We start from the raw sequence: 19,628 nt of genomic DNA, 5'->3' as shown, positions 1-19,628 counted from the left end.
AACCTTAAATGCGTATTGCTCAGTGAAATAAGCCAGCCTGAAAGACTATATACTCTGTGATTCCAACTGTATAATATCTGGAAAAGACAAAACTATATACACACAGCAAAAAGATGAATGATTGCCAGGCATTTGGGGTGGGAGAAAAGAGAAATGAGTAGGTGTAACAGAGGATTTTAGAGCAGTGAAGTTATCCTATCCTGTAATGGTAGATAAATGATATTATATGTGTGTCAAAACTAATATGCTAAACCCCACACAACACAGAGTAAACCCTAATGTAAACCATGGGCTTTAATAATGTATCAGTTTTCATTCATCAGTCTAACAAATGTACCACACTAATGCTAGCTACTAATAAAAGGGGAAACGGAGGGAGAGAGTATATGGGGATTCCTTTTATTTGTTGCTCATTTTTTCTGTAAACCTAAAGCTGCTCTAAGATATAAAGTGGGTTTTTTTTAAGTTTTTAATTTTATTCTGAGAGAGAAAGAATCCCAAGCAGACTCCATGCTGTCAGCACAGAGCCCAATGCAGGCCTCAAACCCATGAACTGTGAGATCATGACCTAAGTCAAAATTAAGAGTCAGACAGACGCCCAGCCGACTCAGCCACCCAGGCATCCCTAAAGTTTTATTTAATCTCTACACTCATTGTAGGGCTCAAACTCAAACAACCCCAACTGAGATCAAGGGTCATGTGCTCTTCTGACTGAGCCAGCCAGGTGCCCCAAAAATAAAGTCTATTTAAAAAAGAAACTGGGGCTCCTGGGTGGCTCAGTCAGTTAAGCATCCGACTTCAGCTCGGGTCATGATCTCGCGGTTTGTGAGTTCAAGCCCCACATTGGGCTCTGTGCTGACAGCTCAGAGCCTGGAGTCTGCTTCGGATTCTGTGTCTCCCTCTCTCTCTGCCCTTCCCCTGCTCATGCTCTGTCTCTCTCTGTCTCAAAAATAAAACATTAAAAAAATTTAAAAAACTGATTTTTATAAACACAGACCTCAACTACTAGGAGTAAATGTGTGAGTGTACCTTGCAGAGGAACTTACTAGCTGTGAACATCTAACATTAGTCATATTCTTTTTTTTTGTTTGTTTTAATGTTTATCTTTATTTTTGAGACAGAGACAGAGCATGAGTGGGGGAGAGGCAGAGAGAGAGGGAGACACAGAATCGGAAGCAGGCTCCAGGCTCTGAGCTATCAGTACAGAGCCCAACGCAGGGCTCGAACTCGTCAACTGCGACATCATGACCTGAGCTGAAGTCAGATGCTCAACCGACTGAGCCACCCAGGCACCCCAACATTAGTCATTCTGAACAGAGGAGACAGATCCTTCGTTAGACTAACACATGATAGAGATCAGTTGATGAGCTTTAAGCCGTGATGATAGTATATGCTGTAGTGTGGATGGAACTACCCTATAGAATAGTATGTTGTAAGCAAAGATAGAAGTAAATGGAGAAGAGGAACCAGGAAAGATAGGAAGCGTGAGGAGTGGCCAGAGATCTGTAAGGAAAATCATGAGAGAGTAGTTATTAGAAACCAAGGGAAGAGGAAGTTTCAAGGAAGAGACTCAAGACAACAATGTCCAGTGCTTCTTAGTGACTAAATAAGATATGATTTATTCATTCAACAAATATTTAATAGTGAGCTGATATGTATAGACCTGATATCTTGTTTCTGTCTCTGGTGAGGATATAGAGTAGGTCACTGTATCCTAGTAGGACATTCACATTCCTGTCTTTATGAATTATAATCTAGTAGAGAAGACAGATACTACATAATAATAAAAGGAGCAGTTTCTTGTGAAAGCATGTGGCTGGTGATGCCAACCTAGTCATCAGGTCTTGATATTTAATCTGGGATCTGAAGAAAAAATCTGAGTTATTGAGGTGAGGGGTAGTTGAACAGAGAGGTCAAGAGATCACTGGAAACCTAAGAAAGAGCACGCAGATTGTGGCCTGTGACCATCAGGAGTCAGAACAGGCTTTTTGCCTTGCTGTACTGAAGAAATGCTGAGTTTGAAGTTTTGTCTTATTTAAGTGTTTGGGGAGTGAATTTTCCTTCAGGTTTTATCAGCCTTAACACTTCCATTTTACATTCTTTTCTCAGGCATAGTAGTGGAAGATTGTCTGATTTTGCTCCAAAACTTGTTAAAAAACAACAATTCCAATCAAAATTTTTTTAAAGAAGGCTCATATATTCAACGTATGAAACCTTGGTTTGATGTTGGCGATGAAAATTCTGGCTGGTCTGCACAGAAAGTGACTAATCTGCACGTAATGCTACAGGTACACTATAGTTAGACATAAATGTGACAAGAATTTTGACAACATTCCTTTCAAAGAAAAGAAAATTGCTTGTATTTGATAAATCTAGGATATTGAGTTGGTTTCAGATGGGCCTAAAAGAAAACCTTTTAATATGAAGATTTGCAGTTATGCTCAGAGATAGAGATCCACTGCCATTAACTGCTCCCTCCAACCCCCAGTACATATGCCCATGACTCAACTTCAATAATTATTAACATGTGGCAATTTTGTTTCATCTTTTATTCCCTTCTCTTGCCCTGCTGGATTATTTGTATTTTATTTTATTTTATTATTTTATTTTATTTATTTTTAAGGTTTATTTATTTTGAGAGAGAGAGAGAGTGAGCAGGGGAGGGTGGGGCGGGGGGAAGAGAGAGAATCCCAAGTAGTCTGTGCTACAGAGCCTGACTCAGGGCTCGAACTCAGGAACCGTGAAGTCCTGACCTGAGCCAAATCCAAGAGTCAGATGCCTAACTGATTGAGCCACTCAGGCACCCTGCCCTGCTGGATTATTTTAAAGCAAATCCAAACGTATAGTTTCCTGATGGGTTTTGCACCCAGAGAATAATAGGTTAGATTGTTGATTTGAATTTTTTAAATCTACTTTCTTCAGTTAAGGTTCTAATGTAAATTTTAATGTACGGAATACTGCGTTCAGCAAATAAATTCATTCAGTAGACATTTACTGAGAGCTAGGCAGTGACTGCTAGGAAATGAATGATAATGTCCCTGCCTCCAAAGATTAATAATCTGTTGTAAGTCTGATATAAGTTAAAATGACAAGTCACCTGCAATTTTATTTTAGCTTACTGTTGATGAATGGTAAAAGTGAAGACAATAGGATCCCAAATGATTTCTGCATCAGAGAAAATATGAAGTTCTTTGAAGTATTTTACTTACTTATTCCTTTTATTATTCCCTCTCCAAACCCTTAAGTTTATATACTAGCTTCCCAGCTTACTGGCTCTCTGGTGATTCTTGTGGGTCTTTGAATATCTCTGAATTGTTCCTGCGTCTCTGAAATTGTTTTCCTCAAAACTAGATGGATAGTTTCTCTAGTAATTAGAGTCTGAATATCGTTGCATGCCCTGGGAGTTGCCTGTGTAGGGTTAATTGGTAATTAAGGTGACCAGATGCCCCATTTTGCCAGGCTAATAATCGTTTTGTAATTACGAACAGTGTCCTCTTTCACTTCTAAAGTGTCCCAATTTAGATAATAAATTATAGTTACCTTATATAGAATATGCCTCAAACCTGTCAGGAAAATATTTTACAGGAGAACATGGGTAGAATATTTCTATTTTATACTCCCCACTTCATCCTTTCTACTTTCACATGTCAATATTACACATTTCAAGACTTAGTTTTTCAACATGTTTTTTGCACCTTAGAAATAGCATTCCAAGTATAAGCTTGATATTTTGCCCAACACCACTTTCTTTTTTTTTTTTTTTTTTTTTAAATTTTTTTTTTCAACGTTTTTTATTTATTTTTTTGGGACAGAGAGAGACAGACCATGAACGGGGGAGGGGCAGAGAGAGAGGGAGACACAGAATCGGAAACAGGCTCCAGGCTCCGAGCCATCAGCCCAGAGCCTGACGCGGGGCTCGAACTCACGGACCGCGAGATCGTGACCTGGCTGAAGTCGGACGCTTAACCGACTGCGCCACCCAGGCGCCCCCAACACCACTTTCTTAATAAAAGAAATTCCTGTAGAAAAATACCTTTCAAAACATGATTAGACAGAGCGAAGGGATCTGGTGATGTGCAAAAGCTTATATATATCCTACCAAGCAGGGAAAATTTAAACTGCTAGAGGAGTCCACTCATGTTTTATGGCTTAGAGTACTAAGCAAAGAATCATTTTTGAAGAAAGCCGCTGTTTAAAAAGTACTACTTTACCAAAAGAAAAAAAAAATTAGACTAGGGTGCTGCATATAAACAAAAAAATACATTATTTTTACATATGTAGTAAATTGGTTAAGTTTTTTTTACTTTTAAAAAGTAAATAAAATCTTAAAGAATGTAAACTTCAAAATAAACTGAATTTAATTCACTTTAATATATTCTCCATCTCAAAGATTGAGTAGTTAATGCATTCATGACTTCGCAGGCCACAGGTTATCTTCTGCTTTTCAGCCTATTACTGTGCTGTTTCCTTATAGCTTTATTTAGGGTTGCTTGTATTTCCAGTTCTCTGTTATGCACCAAATGAAAATGCATCAAAAATGAGGATAAACAGTCCTATTTGGACAGATAACTTCCTAACTGGAATTATTCATCATTGTGTTGAAATCATGATTGATTTTAAAAATTCTATAAATTGAAATCGATGTGTTTGAGGGTATTCATTCAAATTTTACAGATTAAATTTTGGGGAAGCATCTTTTTGAAAAGTTTTTTAGTCCTAAAACACTTTAATTTTTCTTGGAATGATAGTGTTATGACTAGTTCTGCCTCCTATTCCTATAGGAATATACCCTTATATATCATTTTTTGGACAGATACTGCCAGCAGTTCCCAGAAAGCTCATTACCTTATGAGAGAATCCTTTTCATTGTTGGGTAATTCTAGCTCTTAAAAACTTCATATAATGAGTCAAAATCTGCCTTCTACAAACTTCCCCCTGTTTTGCTCTCAGGGAAAATATAAGTCCATTCCTTACGGTATTTTACGTATTTGAATGTTGTTACTAAGTCTTCCCTTATGTTGTTATCCTTATAATAAATATTCCCTCTTTCTTCAATCACCTTTTCCTATTTCTCTGTCATCTAGAAGATTGATAATTACTTTTTCTTTATTTACCTCATCAATAAAGATACCCAACTGCTATTAGATGATACTAAGGAATTATTGTTGATTTTGTTAGCTACAGTAATGGCATGATGATCATGTTTTTTAAAATTCTTTTTAGTTAGAGGCATATGTAGAAATATTTATGGGAGAAGTGACAAATAGCTTGGTATTGCTTTAAATATATATATATATATATATATATATATATATATATATATATATATATATATATATATATATTTCAATTAGGGATAAGAGGAGAATAAAACAAAAACCAAAACAAAAAGCCATGGAGGTCTAACCAGAAAGGTCTAAAGATTTGAGCCATTATGTAATTCTAAAGCTTCTCTCTAGTGACATCAATGTATTAATCAACCCTCTTAATAAAAATATTATAAAATCCCATTTGATCTTAATATACAAGGTTTTGTACACACATAGACTGGTAAGTCTAGTTTTAAAATACAAGCTATATGTGAAATTATTTTGAAGACGTAACTGCTGAACATTTGTTTGGGATGACATTTTTTATGTTTCTCAGACTTCATGTTCAAGTTCAGACTAATCATAGAACCATAAAGGTTTCATTAGCATTAACAATCAATGAGGCCAGCCCCTTGCCTAATGCATAAATCTTCTACCATGTCTTCAGGGGTTAGTTTTGGTCTCTCTTTAAGTATCTCCAGTTTAGGGGGACTTTATTTCACCCCAAGCCATTCTATTTTCAGACCTTCTCCATAATTAGGTAGTTCATCTTTGCTTTGGTAAGAAATATACCACCCTGTTACTTATTCATTCATTTATTGACTATACACTATGTTATAAATACTGGGCCTTTTCTTTGGAATACAAAAATGACTGAGGCAGTTTCTACTCTGGGAGTTCACAATCACCTGAAGGAGACAAACTGGCGTAATGTGCTATGTACTATAACAGAACTATTGCCATGAGAGCGTGAAGGAAAGAGCATCTAGATCTGGCTGAATAGGTGAGGGGAATCCTTTATATAGACGTTCTTGTTCATACAGATAATTTGCCTCAAGACTTTTCACATCTTTAAAAGACCACTTTTGCTTTCTCTTTCTTTCACAGCTGGTTCGTGTGCTGGTATCTCCCACCAACCCTCCGGGTGCTACCAGTAGCTGCCAGAAAGCTATGTTCCAGTGTGGCTTACTGCAGCAACTTTGCACTATCCTAATGGCCACTGGAGTGCCTGCTGATATCCTGACTGAGGTAAACCAAATGGAGGCAGAGGCTACTCTTGCGGAAGTTGAAATCAGGAATCCTAAGAAGAATTAGATGTCAGCTGAAGGCAAAACAGTAATAGTTAACCATTTTTATATGTTAAATTCCTTATTGATCCTACTAAAATATAATTTGCATAATGATGACAGTATTAATTCCAAAAGGTGTACTCATCCCTCAAGTTTAATAATATATAAATACTGTTCAAGCTTACAGGACTTTCATTAATTTTATTGTATTCAACAGGAGTGCACAGTATGATTTAAGTTTTTAATGTTGAGAACAGTATGACTTAGTCAAATAAGACTTGAGACTTAAGTAGTCTTACAGAGTCCTAGAACAGTAAATTCTTTTTCCCTGATGTTTGGCGTTTCTTGTTTCCTACCTATTAAGAAAAAGAGGTTAGTTTGAAGAAAAGAAAGGTTTAGTTTATTTAAACTTTCATAAAATCTTTCTCAAATTAACACATGCACATTAAAAGAATAGGTAATAATAAAAGTTTTGTAACAAAAGCAGCTAGCTATCTGCAGCCTCACTCCTCCCTTGCCTTAAGTCTTGCTTCCCCTCTGCATAACCCTCTCACTTTACTTCCTCCTGTCACCCCAGTAATTTGCATTTAAATCAGTAATCAGGGTTTATAATTTAATGACTGTACAAATACTGTTCCCTGCCAAGCCAAAGCCCTGTATCATTTTTAAATATCTCTCTTTCCTAAGTTGTAATAGTATTCTCTTTTCATCTTACTGTTTTTCTGTGTATCTGCATATTAATACTATCAATATGATTAACATGCCATTTCCCATCCCAGACATTTTTTTCCTAGACATTTTTTCTTCTTTTCTAGAAGCCCCTTCCATCCTCCTGCTCCAATATAGGCTGGTCTACTTCTGTGCACATCTCTAGCCCCAGGACTTTCACCATCCTCCTAGGATCTCCCTTTACTCCTCTCTGGAGTTAAATCCCTTAGTTACCAGGATTCCATGTCTTTACTCCCCACGTTTTGACTCATTATCTTAGTTTACTTCACTTCCTAAAAAAAGTAAATGGCAAGAGAACTTGTTTTTATCTTTTACATGTCATTCCTTTATTTTCAGAGTTACTCTAATGTTTGGCTAGGTATAGATTCAGGGTTAGAAATCATAACACTCAACTTTCTGAACATTATTTCAGAGCTGCTGTTAAGAAATCTGAAGCCATTTTTAATCTTAATCCTTTTCATGTAACTTTTTTCTCTAGAAACTTTTGGGATCTTCTCTTCCTTTCTGGTTTCCTGAAATATACTGATAATGTGCAGTACTACAGACTTTCTTTTTTTTTTAACCCTCCCCAATTATTGTTGACACCCACTGGACCCTTTCAAGCTGTAGACCTGTGTCCTTCAGTCCTGAGAATGTTTTTTATCTTTCTTGATAATTATTTTTATGTTCTATTTCTGCAACTCCACTAATAGATTTGTTAGACTTTCTGTGTATCTAGTTTGCCTTTTTATTCTATTTTCTTGGAGGTATTTTCAACTTCATCCTTAAATTGAAGTTTTAATTTTGTTATATTTTAAATGTGTTTGCTGATTTTAGTTTGAAGCACCCTTGTTTTGTAGAAATAGATTCTGTATTTTAGAGGATACTATTGATTTTAATTTTTTGAGACTTTTAAATCCTTATGGTCAAGTGTTATTTGTAATTAGAGCCCTATGCTTAATGTTTTAAAGCGTTATTTTGAAAAAGTGTTAACAGGATTATAATGCTGTCACTCCTTTTTTTTTGGTATCTGAATTTTAGCATTTAAAAGCAAACCACAGAAGGATATAACATTTTGTTTTGAAAACAGGTTTTCTTCCTTGACTTACTCTCTCTCAATTTTTATTTTTCCCCCTAAATAGACCATTAATACTGTGTCAGAAGTTATTCGAGGCTACCAAGTAAACCAAGACTACTTTGCTTCTGTAAATGCACCTTCAAACCCACCAAGGTAGGAAAAGGGAAATACTGCTATTTCTCTGAGGAAGTCAGAATTTACTTTGGGTTTTTAGTATATCTCATGTACACATCTTTTAAGAAGTTCACCCGTATGTTTGAAACTAGAAATTATCTGACAAGATAAACATGTTGGTGTTTTAAAAGAGTCTGTGGTCCTTGGAGCTTCGGTATTTGGGCTCAGCTATCACCCTCGCACTTCTCCGTGCCTTACGCAGACCCGATCGCTTGCTTGTCCGAGCGGCAGTTGTCTGTCCTGTGCAATGGAGGTGGAATACTTACCTTGCTGGTGTTCTGCTTATGGTGTTTCAGTCAGCAGAAGCGACTAGTTACTGATCTGTGTCCTTGGGTTGCAATTTTTCTTTTGCTCTTTTCTTTCTGAATGCAACAGACCGGCAATCGTGGTACTTCTCATGTCCATGGTTAACGAAAGGCAGCCGTTTGTATTGCGCTGTGCCGTTCTCTACTGTTTCCAATGTTTCTTATATAAAAACCAAAAAGGACAAGGAGAAATTGTGTCAACGCTTCTACCTTCCACTATTGATGGTAAATAATTTAGTTCTAATTTCTGTTCTGAGAAGTACATAGTCTTTCCAGCTTTTAATGATAAGTTATATTGTAAATGATAAAAGACCCTGGATGTAGTGGAATATTTAAAATATGGCATTTCCTTGGATTTGCTTTAGAAATGCAGTTTTTAATTACGACAGTAATTTTCTGGAATATTATCTCATCGATTTGATGCCTGAAATGTAATTATTTCTTTGTTCTGCTACTCTTCTTCCAGGGTCATTTTGTCATCTTTCATTTTTGTCTTGAAAAGCAGACTTTTAAAAATGTAACTTAATACCCCTAATTAACAGATTTTAAAATCGTATTTCATACTATTTTTGTGTGTGTGTAAAACAACAATTAATTTTTTATCATCATCTGCCTGCCATCTTTGTAGCAACAGGTAATTCAGTCTCAGCTGGTCAGTTATTATGCGGAGGTTTATTTTCTACTGATTCACTTTCAAACTGGTGTGCTGCTGTGGCCCTTGCCCATGCTTTGCAAGAAAATGCTACCCAGAAAGAACAGTTGCTCAGGGTTCAACTTGCTACAAGTATCGGCAACCCTCCAGTTTCTTTATTGCAACAGTGCACCAACATCCTTTCACAGGTAACGTGGCTGGCGAGTGGAACTGCTCTAAGGGGGAAAAAATCTCAGCTATACGTTTTTGTGTCAGTGATACAAAGATTTAAGGGTATCCTTCGTAGATGCAGATGAAAAAGGAAAGAGGCATGGACTTACCTGCTCATTAACTCATTGTAACCTGAAACAGGGTGTGGAGAGAAAGAAATACATACTCTTACAAGAATGGTTTTGCCAAATAGTAAGATCTGCTTCATGAAACACATCTTCTGGACAGAAAGGTGTTTTGTTTCTCTTTCTGTTTCCTTTTTCTATCATCCAGTGTTCTTGCATGTCCTTTTCTCTTTCTGCTCAGTAGCCGAATTTGGGTCTGTTTATGAGAGAGAATAGAATAAAGTGGTTCATAGCTATGTACCTCCCTCTTTCTCTTCCCAGACCAGTTGATTTTCCTTTCAGAAAACAATACCAGTCCATCGCTTACTAAACATTGTACTCCTTGATGTTTGAGAGCTCTCCAACCCTCAAAACCCCAAGGCATATAATTTATCTAGTAATACAGACAAAAATGGAACTGTTTGCATTCCTCTAGACACCTAATGAGAACAACAAAGCTTCACTGAAGTGTGGATGATAAGGTCTTTACGAAGGTCACTTACAGTTGGATGATTTGTCCACATGGACTTCTGTTGCTGTTGAACAGTTCAGGTTCACTGTTTAGCAAAACTATAGTCATTAACATTCAGAGTCACTTAGAGTAAAAATATACTTAAGTCTAAAATTGTGCTGTCCCCTAGAATTTTCCTCTCTCCCTCCCGGTGATAATGTGTTGTGTCCTTCTTAATTTTTAATTTTGACACACTCATTGAATTGTTTTATTGTGAGCTTTTAAAGAGACATCAATGCCATCATCCATAGGAAGTTATAAATTACGGTTAAAAATTAACTAGTGAAAAGGGGATCAGACATTCTCTTTATTGTTTAAAATCTGTTTATTTAAATTGAAAGCTTGTTGCATCTTTATCATTTATTTCTTAGTGATTTGAAAAAACTACCCCTAAATATTCATATCCATGTGTGTTTAATACTTCTCATTCTCATGTTGCTGTTTGTTGAAAATAGCTTTTCTTAAGCCAAACAGCAGTTAACGGACCACCACCACCAGAGACTTCGCTCTAACATTGTAGTCACAATTAATGCATTATGAGAATTTCTCAAGATAGTGGTGTCTTCCCCCTCACAGCACAGTGCTGTAAAATGATCCTTTCTTCTCCAAAATGCATATTAATAATATGCATAATATTATGTTACATAATAAAATACATAATAAAATATGTTACATAATATATATGTTACATAATAAATATTACATAATAAAATATTAGAACTATCCTGTTACAATAAAATATTAGATAATTACATAATGTTACATAATAAAATATTAGAACTATCCTGTCCCAAATTATTGGTGTGGGTTTGTAGAGAGACCATCTGTGAGGGATTTTTCTGGATTTAAATTTTTCTACAGCAGTAATATTTATAAATAATTTTTAATGTGTAATTTACAGGGTGATAAGATCGACAGACGGGTATGTATCGCTTGTTTAAGCTTAGGCATTTCCCTCTTACAGCAAGGCTTTCCTTTGTCTTGGGTTTTGCTGATGGTTTTTTTAACTGCTTGTTTGAAGTTACATTCTACTCACACTTTCATGTGTCAGCAAGTTTATCTCTATCATAAGTGGCTCTCCAATTTTTCTCCATGGGGCATTTTCTCCATGTAGTGGTGTTACTAAGAGCTGTGGGAATGAAAGTCTGAAGCTGTACCTGTGCTTCCTCCGGGTATGCTTGCACTTTCTGGAATAGCTTGGTTTGGGTTTTTTTGGTTGGTTTTGTGTGTCTCCTCACCTAAGCTTGCTTCTCTATCCCCCCTGAAACTATTTCAAAGCTAGTAAAATTTAGGGTTAAGAAGTTTGTCTTTAGTCAGTATATGAAAGAATGTGATGACTTTTTTATTACTTAGATTATTGAAAATGTACAATAGTAAGTATAATTTTGTAATTTGAAAAATTTTTAAATTGGATATTGTGGGTTATTCTGGATATAACCCATATGGTACAATTACCATTGGGGGTTAGTTTTTGATGTGTGTGGGGAGTGTGATTTGTATTGGTTTTGATTTTTTTTTGTGCAGTCTTTGGCAAAAAGGGAGTGTACCTTAATATTTACGTTCATATGTTCAATTGTGCAGTATTGCTAGTAATAACTGAGGTGCTGTTAGGAGTTATATCTTTGTGTATGAGTATGATATGACACATGTTAATAACACAGATATATTCAGCAGTTTTAGCTTCCAGAATTTTTGATACTAGATATTTTAAAAGTATACATGTCAGTCATTTAAAAAGGAGTTTTTGGAGGCACCTGAGAGTAATGCATTACCGCACTAATTTTATACACAGTAAAATTCACAGACTTTAAATGTTCGATTTGATGATTTTTGATGGGTTAATATACTTCTGTAATCACCACCCAAATACAAGATATAAAACATATTTGTAATCTCAGAAAGTTCCATCGTGCCCCTTTCTTATTAAATCTCTATTGCCAGAGGCCACTGCTTGAAAGTGAGTCTAATCATAACACTCTAGAACCTCATTTCAGTACTTGGAAGAGTAGAAATTTAAAATGTTAGCTTGTCATATTTCTATACACAGTGTAAAATACTACACTTGAAATCCACAAAGTAGGAACAAGAGGAACTATTTAGATAGAAAATAATAAGGAAAACATAATAGTCTATCTTAAAGGTGATTCAGCTTCATTTATTTTGTTTGTGGTTCCACTGCAGCCTGTAAAATCTGTGATTTCTAGTAACTAAACCCTCAGAATGCTCTGAAATTACAATTTCAGCATCCATTTGTTTCTCCACATCTCAGTGGTTCATATGCTCTGGAGTGCTAAAGAGATACATACTTTTTCTTGACTTGAACCTATAAACAATCATAAACACACATAAACATATAAACAAAATGAAGAGTTCTATGAAACTATTCTATGAAGTGGAGTGTGGACTTCTTTTTTTTTTTTTTTTTTTTTAAGCTATTCTTGGTGTTTTATCTTCTAAAGAATCCATCAGAAGATCAGAGTGCAATGACATAGAATGTTTTGATAGCCTTTAAGGTCTAATCTCTAATTTTATTTTTTGGATGATAGAGCAGCTTCATCAGGATTTTGTTGGGTTGATCTTACTAACATTTTGTGATTGTACGCTGGACAAACACTATAGCATTTTTACACTCATTAATTGTTGAGTTTCTTTTCATTTTGGAAAGTTTAGAAAAATAAAAAAGTAGAAAGTGGGACTTCTACCCAAAAGTAACTATTGGTTAAATTTCAGTCTTTTTTCTTCTATACTATTTACTTACATAGGGGTGATCATACATTAGATTCCATTGAGTATGCTGCCTCTTTCCTTACAGATATCTTCCATGTTCTTAAACACTAAATAAATATAACTTTATATGGTTGCATAATATTTCACCAAATAAATATACCATTGGTTAGTTAACCATCTCCTTATTTTTGTATACTTAATTATCTTCCATTTTCTTTATTATAAATCATGGTTTGATGAACATCATAATAATACAGTCTGCACAAAAAAAGTATTATTACACAGTCCTCACTGTGCATGTTTCCAATATTCATAGGTTTCTATTAACCTAGCAAAAAAGTAAGGACCACCTGTATTTCATTGAGGTTTAAAAAAAAGTTTATCCTAGCAATTTTACTGTTTTTTCCTTTTCCTAGTTCAAACTTTGTTGTGCCATCTACTTTATTTAAAAAAAATTTTTAAAAATCTTTATTTTTGAGAGAGAGAGAATATGAGCAGGGGAGGGGCAGAGAGAGAGAGAGGGAGACATAGAATCCTAAGCAGGCTCCAGGCTCCGAGCTGGTAGCACAGAGCCCAACGTGGGGCTTGAACCCACGAACCGTGAGATCATGACCTGAGCCACAGTCAGACGCTCAACTGACTGAGCCACCCAGGCGCCCCTGTGCCATCTATTTTAAATTTGGTGCATTATTCTACTTTTAATACAGTAGTAGGTAGCATAGAATTGTATAACTAGAAGGGATGGTTCATAGTTTACAGCACTCATGAAACACTTATTATTATGTACCATGTGCTGTTCTAAGTTCTTAATGTGTATTAACCCATTTAATCCACTCCACAACTCTATGAAATGGGTATTAATTATTACTGCTATTGAAGGATAGTGATAAAGTTTCAGGATGTTGAGTTTTAGAACCAAGATACAAATCCTGGTATTCAGAGCCTATCCTTTTAACTTCTGTGTTTGAGATTATTTAGTCCAAAGGCCTTGGTTCACTAAATGAGGAAATTGGGGTCCACATAGCATGTTGAACTTCCACAAGGTAGGACAATAGAAGATTTGATTCTTCTAATTCTCAACCAAATGTTTTCACTGACACCACACTGCCACTATTAGAATTAAATTTAGTCCTTTAAAAGTGTGTGTGTGTGTGTATGTGTGTGTGTACACACACTTTAAAATACATATATATGTATATACATGATTTAGAAATCAAATGTTATAAAAAGTATACAATAAGAAGTCATGGCCTCACCCCTGTCCTGGGTCCCTGCCTCTTATTTCTTCTGGTGTCTTTAGGTGTTTTTTATGCATATTCACTGTTCTGTTCCTTGTTTTTTCCCTACCTAATCCCATTTTGAACCACTAGCAAAGTGCAAAATAAGATTGCAGTGAGCTATATTCCCCACAGCCTCACCAACAGTGTATTAACAGATTTGTATTTTTGCCAGTCGGTTGAGAGGTGAAAAATATTATCTTAGTGAGTTTTAATTTGCATTTCTGATTATAAAAGGTTGAATAGCTTTCTGTATATTTATACACCACTTAAAGTTTTCCCATGAATTCTCATTTTTTATATTTCATATCATCTGCCCATTTTTGTATTGGGTTAAATAATTTCTAATTTTATAGGAACTCATTTTTTATTAAGGAATTCAACCCTTATCTGTGATAAGTTACAAATACATTTTTCCTGGTCTTTTGACTTGGTGTTTTGTTTTGGATTTTTTTCTAAATTTTTTTTTAATGTTTGTTTATTTTTGAGACAGAGGGAGACAGAGCATGACTGGGGGAGGGGCAGAGAGAGAGGGAGACACAGAATCCAAAGCAGGCTCCAGGCTCTGAGCTGTCAGCACAGAGCCCGATGCAGGGCTCAAACCCACGAACCGTGAGATCATGACCTGAGCCGAAGTCAGACGCTTAACTGACTGAGCCACCCAGGCGCCCCTGTTTTGGATTTTTTTAATGAGACCTTTATCACTTCTACATTTTATATCATACTTTTTAGAAAGGCCTTCCCCACTTCAAGATTTTAACAGACTTACCCATATTTTCATCTCACAGTTTCTGGTTTCATTTTTTGCATTTAAATTTTTGTTCCATTTTTCTTGATGAACAGTATGAGTTATAGATCCTTTGATCTTTTTTTTAGATAGCTGCCTAGTTGTCCCAACATTTTGTAAGTCCTCCTGTATCCCACTAATGCTTATATGCTATCTTTTTCATAAACTAATTCCCAATTGTAGATGGATCATCTCCGGACTTTTCATTCTGTCTATCCTTTGATTCCTGTCTGTTTATGACCTAGTATCTCCTTGTTGCTCTTTTTCATTTTTTTTTTTTTTTTAATTTACAGGGTCTCTAGTCATTCTTGCTTGTTTATTTCTCCATATGAACTTGAGAACCAGATTTTTTTAGTTCTGTGGAGAGAAAAACCTTCTGGTATTTTTGTTTGGATTACATTAATGTAATAAATTTTATTTAAAAAAAAATTTTTTTTTCAACGTTTTTGATTTATTTTTGGGACAGAGAGAGACAGAGCATGAACGGGGGAGGGGCAGAGAGAGAGGGAGACACAGAATCGGAAACAGGCTCCAGGCTCCGAGCCATCAGCCCAGAGCCTGATTCGGGGCTCGAACTCACGGACCGCGAGATCGTGACCTGGCTGAAGTCGGACGCTTAACCGACTGCGCCACCCAGGCGCCCCATAATGTAATAAATTTTAAATAGCGTTAGTGTCTTTATGATCTTGGGTTTTTCTGTCTAAAGACATGGTGTCTTTCTATTGATTTGGATCTACTTTTGTGCTCTTTAGAAGTGCTTTTAAATTTTCCTCCTTTAGGTTTTGTAGTTTTGGTTAGGCTCATTCCTGAATACTTTATCTTCTTTTGTTGCCATAGTTTAAGTGGGATGTTCCATCTGATTCTAACTAGTTTTATTTAACTTTGCTGTTCTTATGCTTCAGTTAGACCCCAAAAGGTATATACGTTTAGAAGAGCCACATTTGAATCTAGTTCCATTTTTGCTTATTCATATATGAGCCAGTGATTTGATAGGATGCCCTTATATATACAACGTAGGTATATTTGGTACGTGCAAATGGTATTCCAAATAATAATAAATCTTTTATATATACTTAGGGGCAGTCAATGAAGTATTTTCATTTATTTACTTGAGTAATTAAAGTTCTCTGTGGCACATAGTCGATTGAGATTAACTATATTTTTTAACTTTTAAATTTACTTGGGTAACATGAAGATACATCATGAGCATGGTAATGACATAGAGCAAGGAAAGCGTAAGAATAATGCATCATGTAAAAGCCAGATTCATGCTAATTAATGCTTCTTTGGTGGCAAATCACTTTGAAGAAGTCTATTTTGAATATGTTTAATTAAATATTAAATATACTTGAAAATAGATTATAAAAAGGCCAGGGTACTGACATCAAGGTTCATGAAATTGGAATAGTCTGAATGGTTTTTCAAAACATAATGATGGTTACTTTAAATCCATTCTTTGCCTAGCTTTGAATAATTGTATTTTGGATATTTTCTGAGACTATCTCAAAGTAATGCATTACTGTGCTAATTTCCACTTGTTTCAAACAAGTTTTGTTTTCTTAAACAAAAATATAGGTTATATAATGTAATATGGGCAGTGGCAACATTATAAGCTAAGAGACTGTCCCACATAGGAGATACAAATGTGTTGCATAAAAATTTAGGAAACTGTAATTTTGATGGATGTGCTAGTTTTCAATATTGTCTAACTGTAGTTGGCAGCAGTATAATTAGTGGTTTGGGGCAGTTAGCTAATTTAAATAAATCTTTTTCTTCTTCGTTATGTTTGTGATTCTCATTATTTGGCATGTTGTCAGTGAGTTTGCAACATGGTTTATTATTCTAATGGAATTTGACTAAATAATTCAGGAGATGATTTCTTTTTATTTTTCCTAATATTTTTGAAGAAGGTAGAAATTGTCCTCTCATCAGAAACTTGTTTCTAAAATTCTAATTGGAACATCATAAATTTGCCTGGCAAGTTTATGTTATTATAAAGTGTTTCAGACTGATAAATTTTTTCAAACATTCACATCATGCATCTTCCTTAGCAGATCAGGTTTTTCCACTGATAGTATTTTGGATAACCTGGTATATGTTTATGAACCTGAATCAATTCTAATTTCTGCCTTCTGTTCATTTTGGGAAATATGACCCATAAAGGACAAAAGAATGAATTCTCTTGTTCAGGTGTTTTTTTTTTTTTATGTCTAAATTCTTAATACATCTTTTATAAGATGTTAAAGATCTTTTAATGCAAGTGGAGGGGGTCTTAGGGCAACATTAAGTTTAAAAGAAGTAAATGAGATTTCTGCCAACTTGTCTATTGCAGGGAAGCAAAATACAGACAAGAGTTGGGTTACTAATGTTGCTTTGTACCTGGTTAAGCAACTGCCCCATTGCTGTAACGCATTTTCTTCACAATTCAGCCAATGTTCCATTTGTATCCTTTATATTTTAGTAAGATACATGTAAGTATGCTTATTTCTTCCTCTGCATTAGAGGTAGCTCTGTGTTCTAAATATTTGAATTCTCTTCAGCTGTGTTGCAGCTTTTCAAACTGTTATGGTGGTAATGATGCTTGCTTATGCTGTGTGTCTGTGTGTGTGTGTGTGTGTGTGTGTGTGTGTGTGTGTGTACCATTGTTTGTTTTATGCTTGCCTAGACTATACATAGAATTTTTGTAGAAATTCTTACATGAAATGTATGTCAAATTCAAACTGTAAAATAAAATACGCTAGATATTATGAACCATTAGTTTCCTTAACAAAAATTTCAGCTTACGGGACAAATTGCAGAAAATCTTGGTGAGGAAGAGCAGTTGGTACAAGGCTTATGTGCCCTTCTGTTGGGCATTTCGATTTACTTCAATGATAACTCACTTGAGAGCTACATGAAGTAAGTGGGGGGAAGATGCTAGGGGAAAATGACTGCTAATGCATCAAGTGATAATGATACATTTTTTTCTGCCAAAACATAATGTAGACCAAGCTTTTGTGTTTTGTTATGACTTTTTAAAAAATGTTTATTTATTTATTTATTTTGAGAGAGAGAGAGAGAGTGTGTGTGTGTGTGTGTGCACAGGTGTGCAAGGGAGAGGCAGAGAGAGAATCCTGAGCCACATGGGGCTCAGTCTCATAAACCGTGAGATCATGACCTGAGCTGAAATCAAGAGTCGGATGCTATACTGACTGAGCCACTCAGGCGCCCCTTGTTATGACTTTTTTTAAAAGCATCTCAATGTCCTTGTCTCTGTAGAGAGAAACTAAAACAACTAATAGAGAAGAGGATTGGCAAAGAAAACTTCATAGAGAAACTAGGATTTATTAGCAAACATGAGTTGTATTCCAGAGCATCTCAGAAACCGCAGCCAAACTTCCCCAGTCCAGAATACATGATATTTGATCATGAGTTTACGAAGCTGGTAAAAGAACTTGAAGGTAAGACAAAGTTTATATTGATTTTCATTAGAAAGTGCCTATGATTATTTTGTATACGTATATTCTGGACACATGTAGATTACATGGTAAGCCTAAAAGTAGGGGCTTCCTCCTAGCTCTTGGTCTATAGTTCATTGAAGGACTTTTGGCATTCAGTAAGATTGGAAAGACTATATCTTCTCTGTCATGCATTTAGGCCATATGTTTTTACTGATTAAGTCTTAATAAAATAACATTTTAAATTTTTAAAATATTTTTTTAATAAGCTTTCTTTTATAGGTGTGATAACTAAGGCTATTTATAAGTCCAGTGAAGAGGATAAAAAAGAAGAAGAAGTGAAGAAAACATTAGAACAGCATGACAGTATTGTGACTCACTACAAAAACATGATTCGAGAGCAAGTATGTATTGACAGATTGTAAACACTTTCTAGGGCACTGATACTTTTCTACTTTGAGGAAGAGTTTTTCCTGGCATTTCATATACAAGAAGATACAGAAAGTAGAGCTCATTATTTTCCTAAATAATCTAGAACTACCTGAGTATTCAACAAATTGAGAGCTCATGTTAAGATTGTGCAGGATGTTGTGGATGAAGGCATGAATCAGGCACGTTCCCCTATCACAGTCTCATGGGGAGAGAGAACTATAAATAGGTTTTTGTGACATACATAACGTATTAAGTCTAGTGATACAGATAATTGAAGGTATGTGGCAGCACTGAGAGGCACCTCATTTAGCTAGGTGAGAGCAGGGCCTTGGAGAAAACAGAACATGAGTCCTAAAAGCATAACTAGGAATAAGCTGGGCAAAAGGAGAAATAGGGGAGAGGGGCAGGACGTGTTATTATATGTACTTGGGACACTTAGTGGCTGCACCAAGTAGAAACTTGAAAGGCAAAGTTGGAGAGAGGGAGGTGGTATGGCAGGCATTGGGGAGGATATTGGGGCATTGATGGTGCCAGTGATGATAATGGCTGCTGTTTTTTGTTTATTGTGTTTTGGGTGCTCACAAAGCACATTTTAAACACTGTTTTGCTTAATTTTCATGTCGTCCCTACAACATAATTAATACCTTCATATAAAAATCAATGAGGAATCTAACACTTACAGAATTTAAACTTCTCCAGAGTCACTCAGTGATTGGTGGAACAGAATTCAAAAACATGTGTGTTACTGGGACCCTAAAACTCATGCTATGTAGTGTAGAGGGGGCAGATCTGAGAAATGTGGTGACCAAAGCAGATGAAACTGGCAGGACCTGGTACTGACTGGATG

At 35.6% G+C, this 19,628-nt stretch overlaps 1 protein-coding gene across 2 annotated transcripts in view; it reads left to right on the top strand.

Annotated features, from left to right (window-relative positions):
* The window catches only part of USO1 (USO1 vesicle transport factor), a 93,832-nt gene that overhangs the window by 61,565 nt on the left and 12,639 nt on the right, over positions 1-19,628 (top strand). The window contains exons 9-18 of one of the 2 annotated variants that reach the window (XM_019467319.2): positions 2,110-2,288; positions 6,198-6,338; positions 8,230-8,318; positions 8,715-8,869; positions 9,273-9,484; positions 11,023-11,043; positions 17,245-17,355; positions 17,692-17,810; positions 18,171-18,352; positions 18,632-18,753. In XM_019467319.2, coding sequence (XP_019322864.2) covers positions 2,110-2,288; positions 6,198-6,338; positions 8,230-8,318; positions 8,715-8,869; positions 9,273-9,484; positions 11,023-11,043; positions 17,245-17,355; positions 17,692-17,810; positions 18,171-18,352; positions 18,632-18,753 — 1,331 coding nt within the window. The remainder of the gene's footprint in view (positions 1-2,109; positions 2,289-6,197; positions 6,339-8,229; positions 8,319-8,714; positions 8,870-9,272; positions 9,485-11,022; positions 11,044-17,244; positions 17,356-17,691; positions 17,811-18,170; positions 18,353-18,631; positions 18,754-19,628) is intronic. The other variant, XM_019467327.2, reaches the window with a different exon arrangement.

This window comes from Panthera pardus, unplaced genomic scaffold, assembly GCF_024362965.1.
Source record: "Panthera pardus isolate Hobbes unplaced genomic scaffold, ASM2436296v1 HiC_scaffold_13, whole genome shotgun sequence".
Classification (NCBI taxonomy): domain Eukaryota; kingdom Metazoa; phylum Chordata; class Mammalia; order Carnivora; family Felidae; genus Panthera; species Panthera pardus.
The sequence above is the reverse complement of the archived record's forward strand: the minus strand, read 5'-3'. Positions and strand labels throughout refer to the sequence as shown.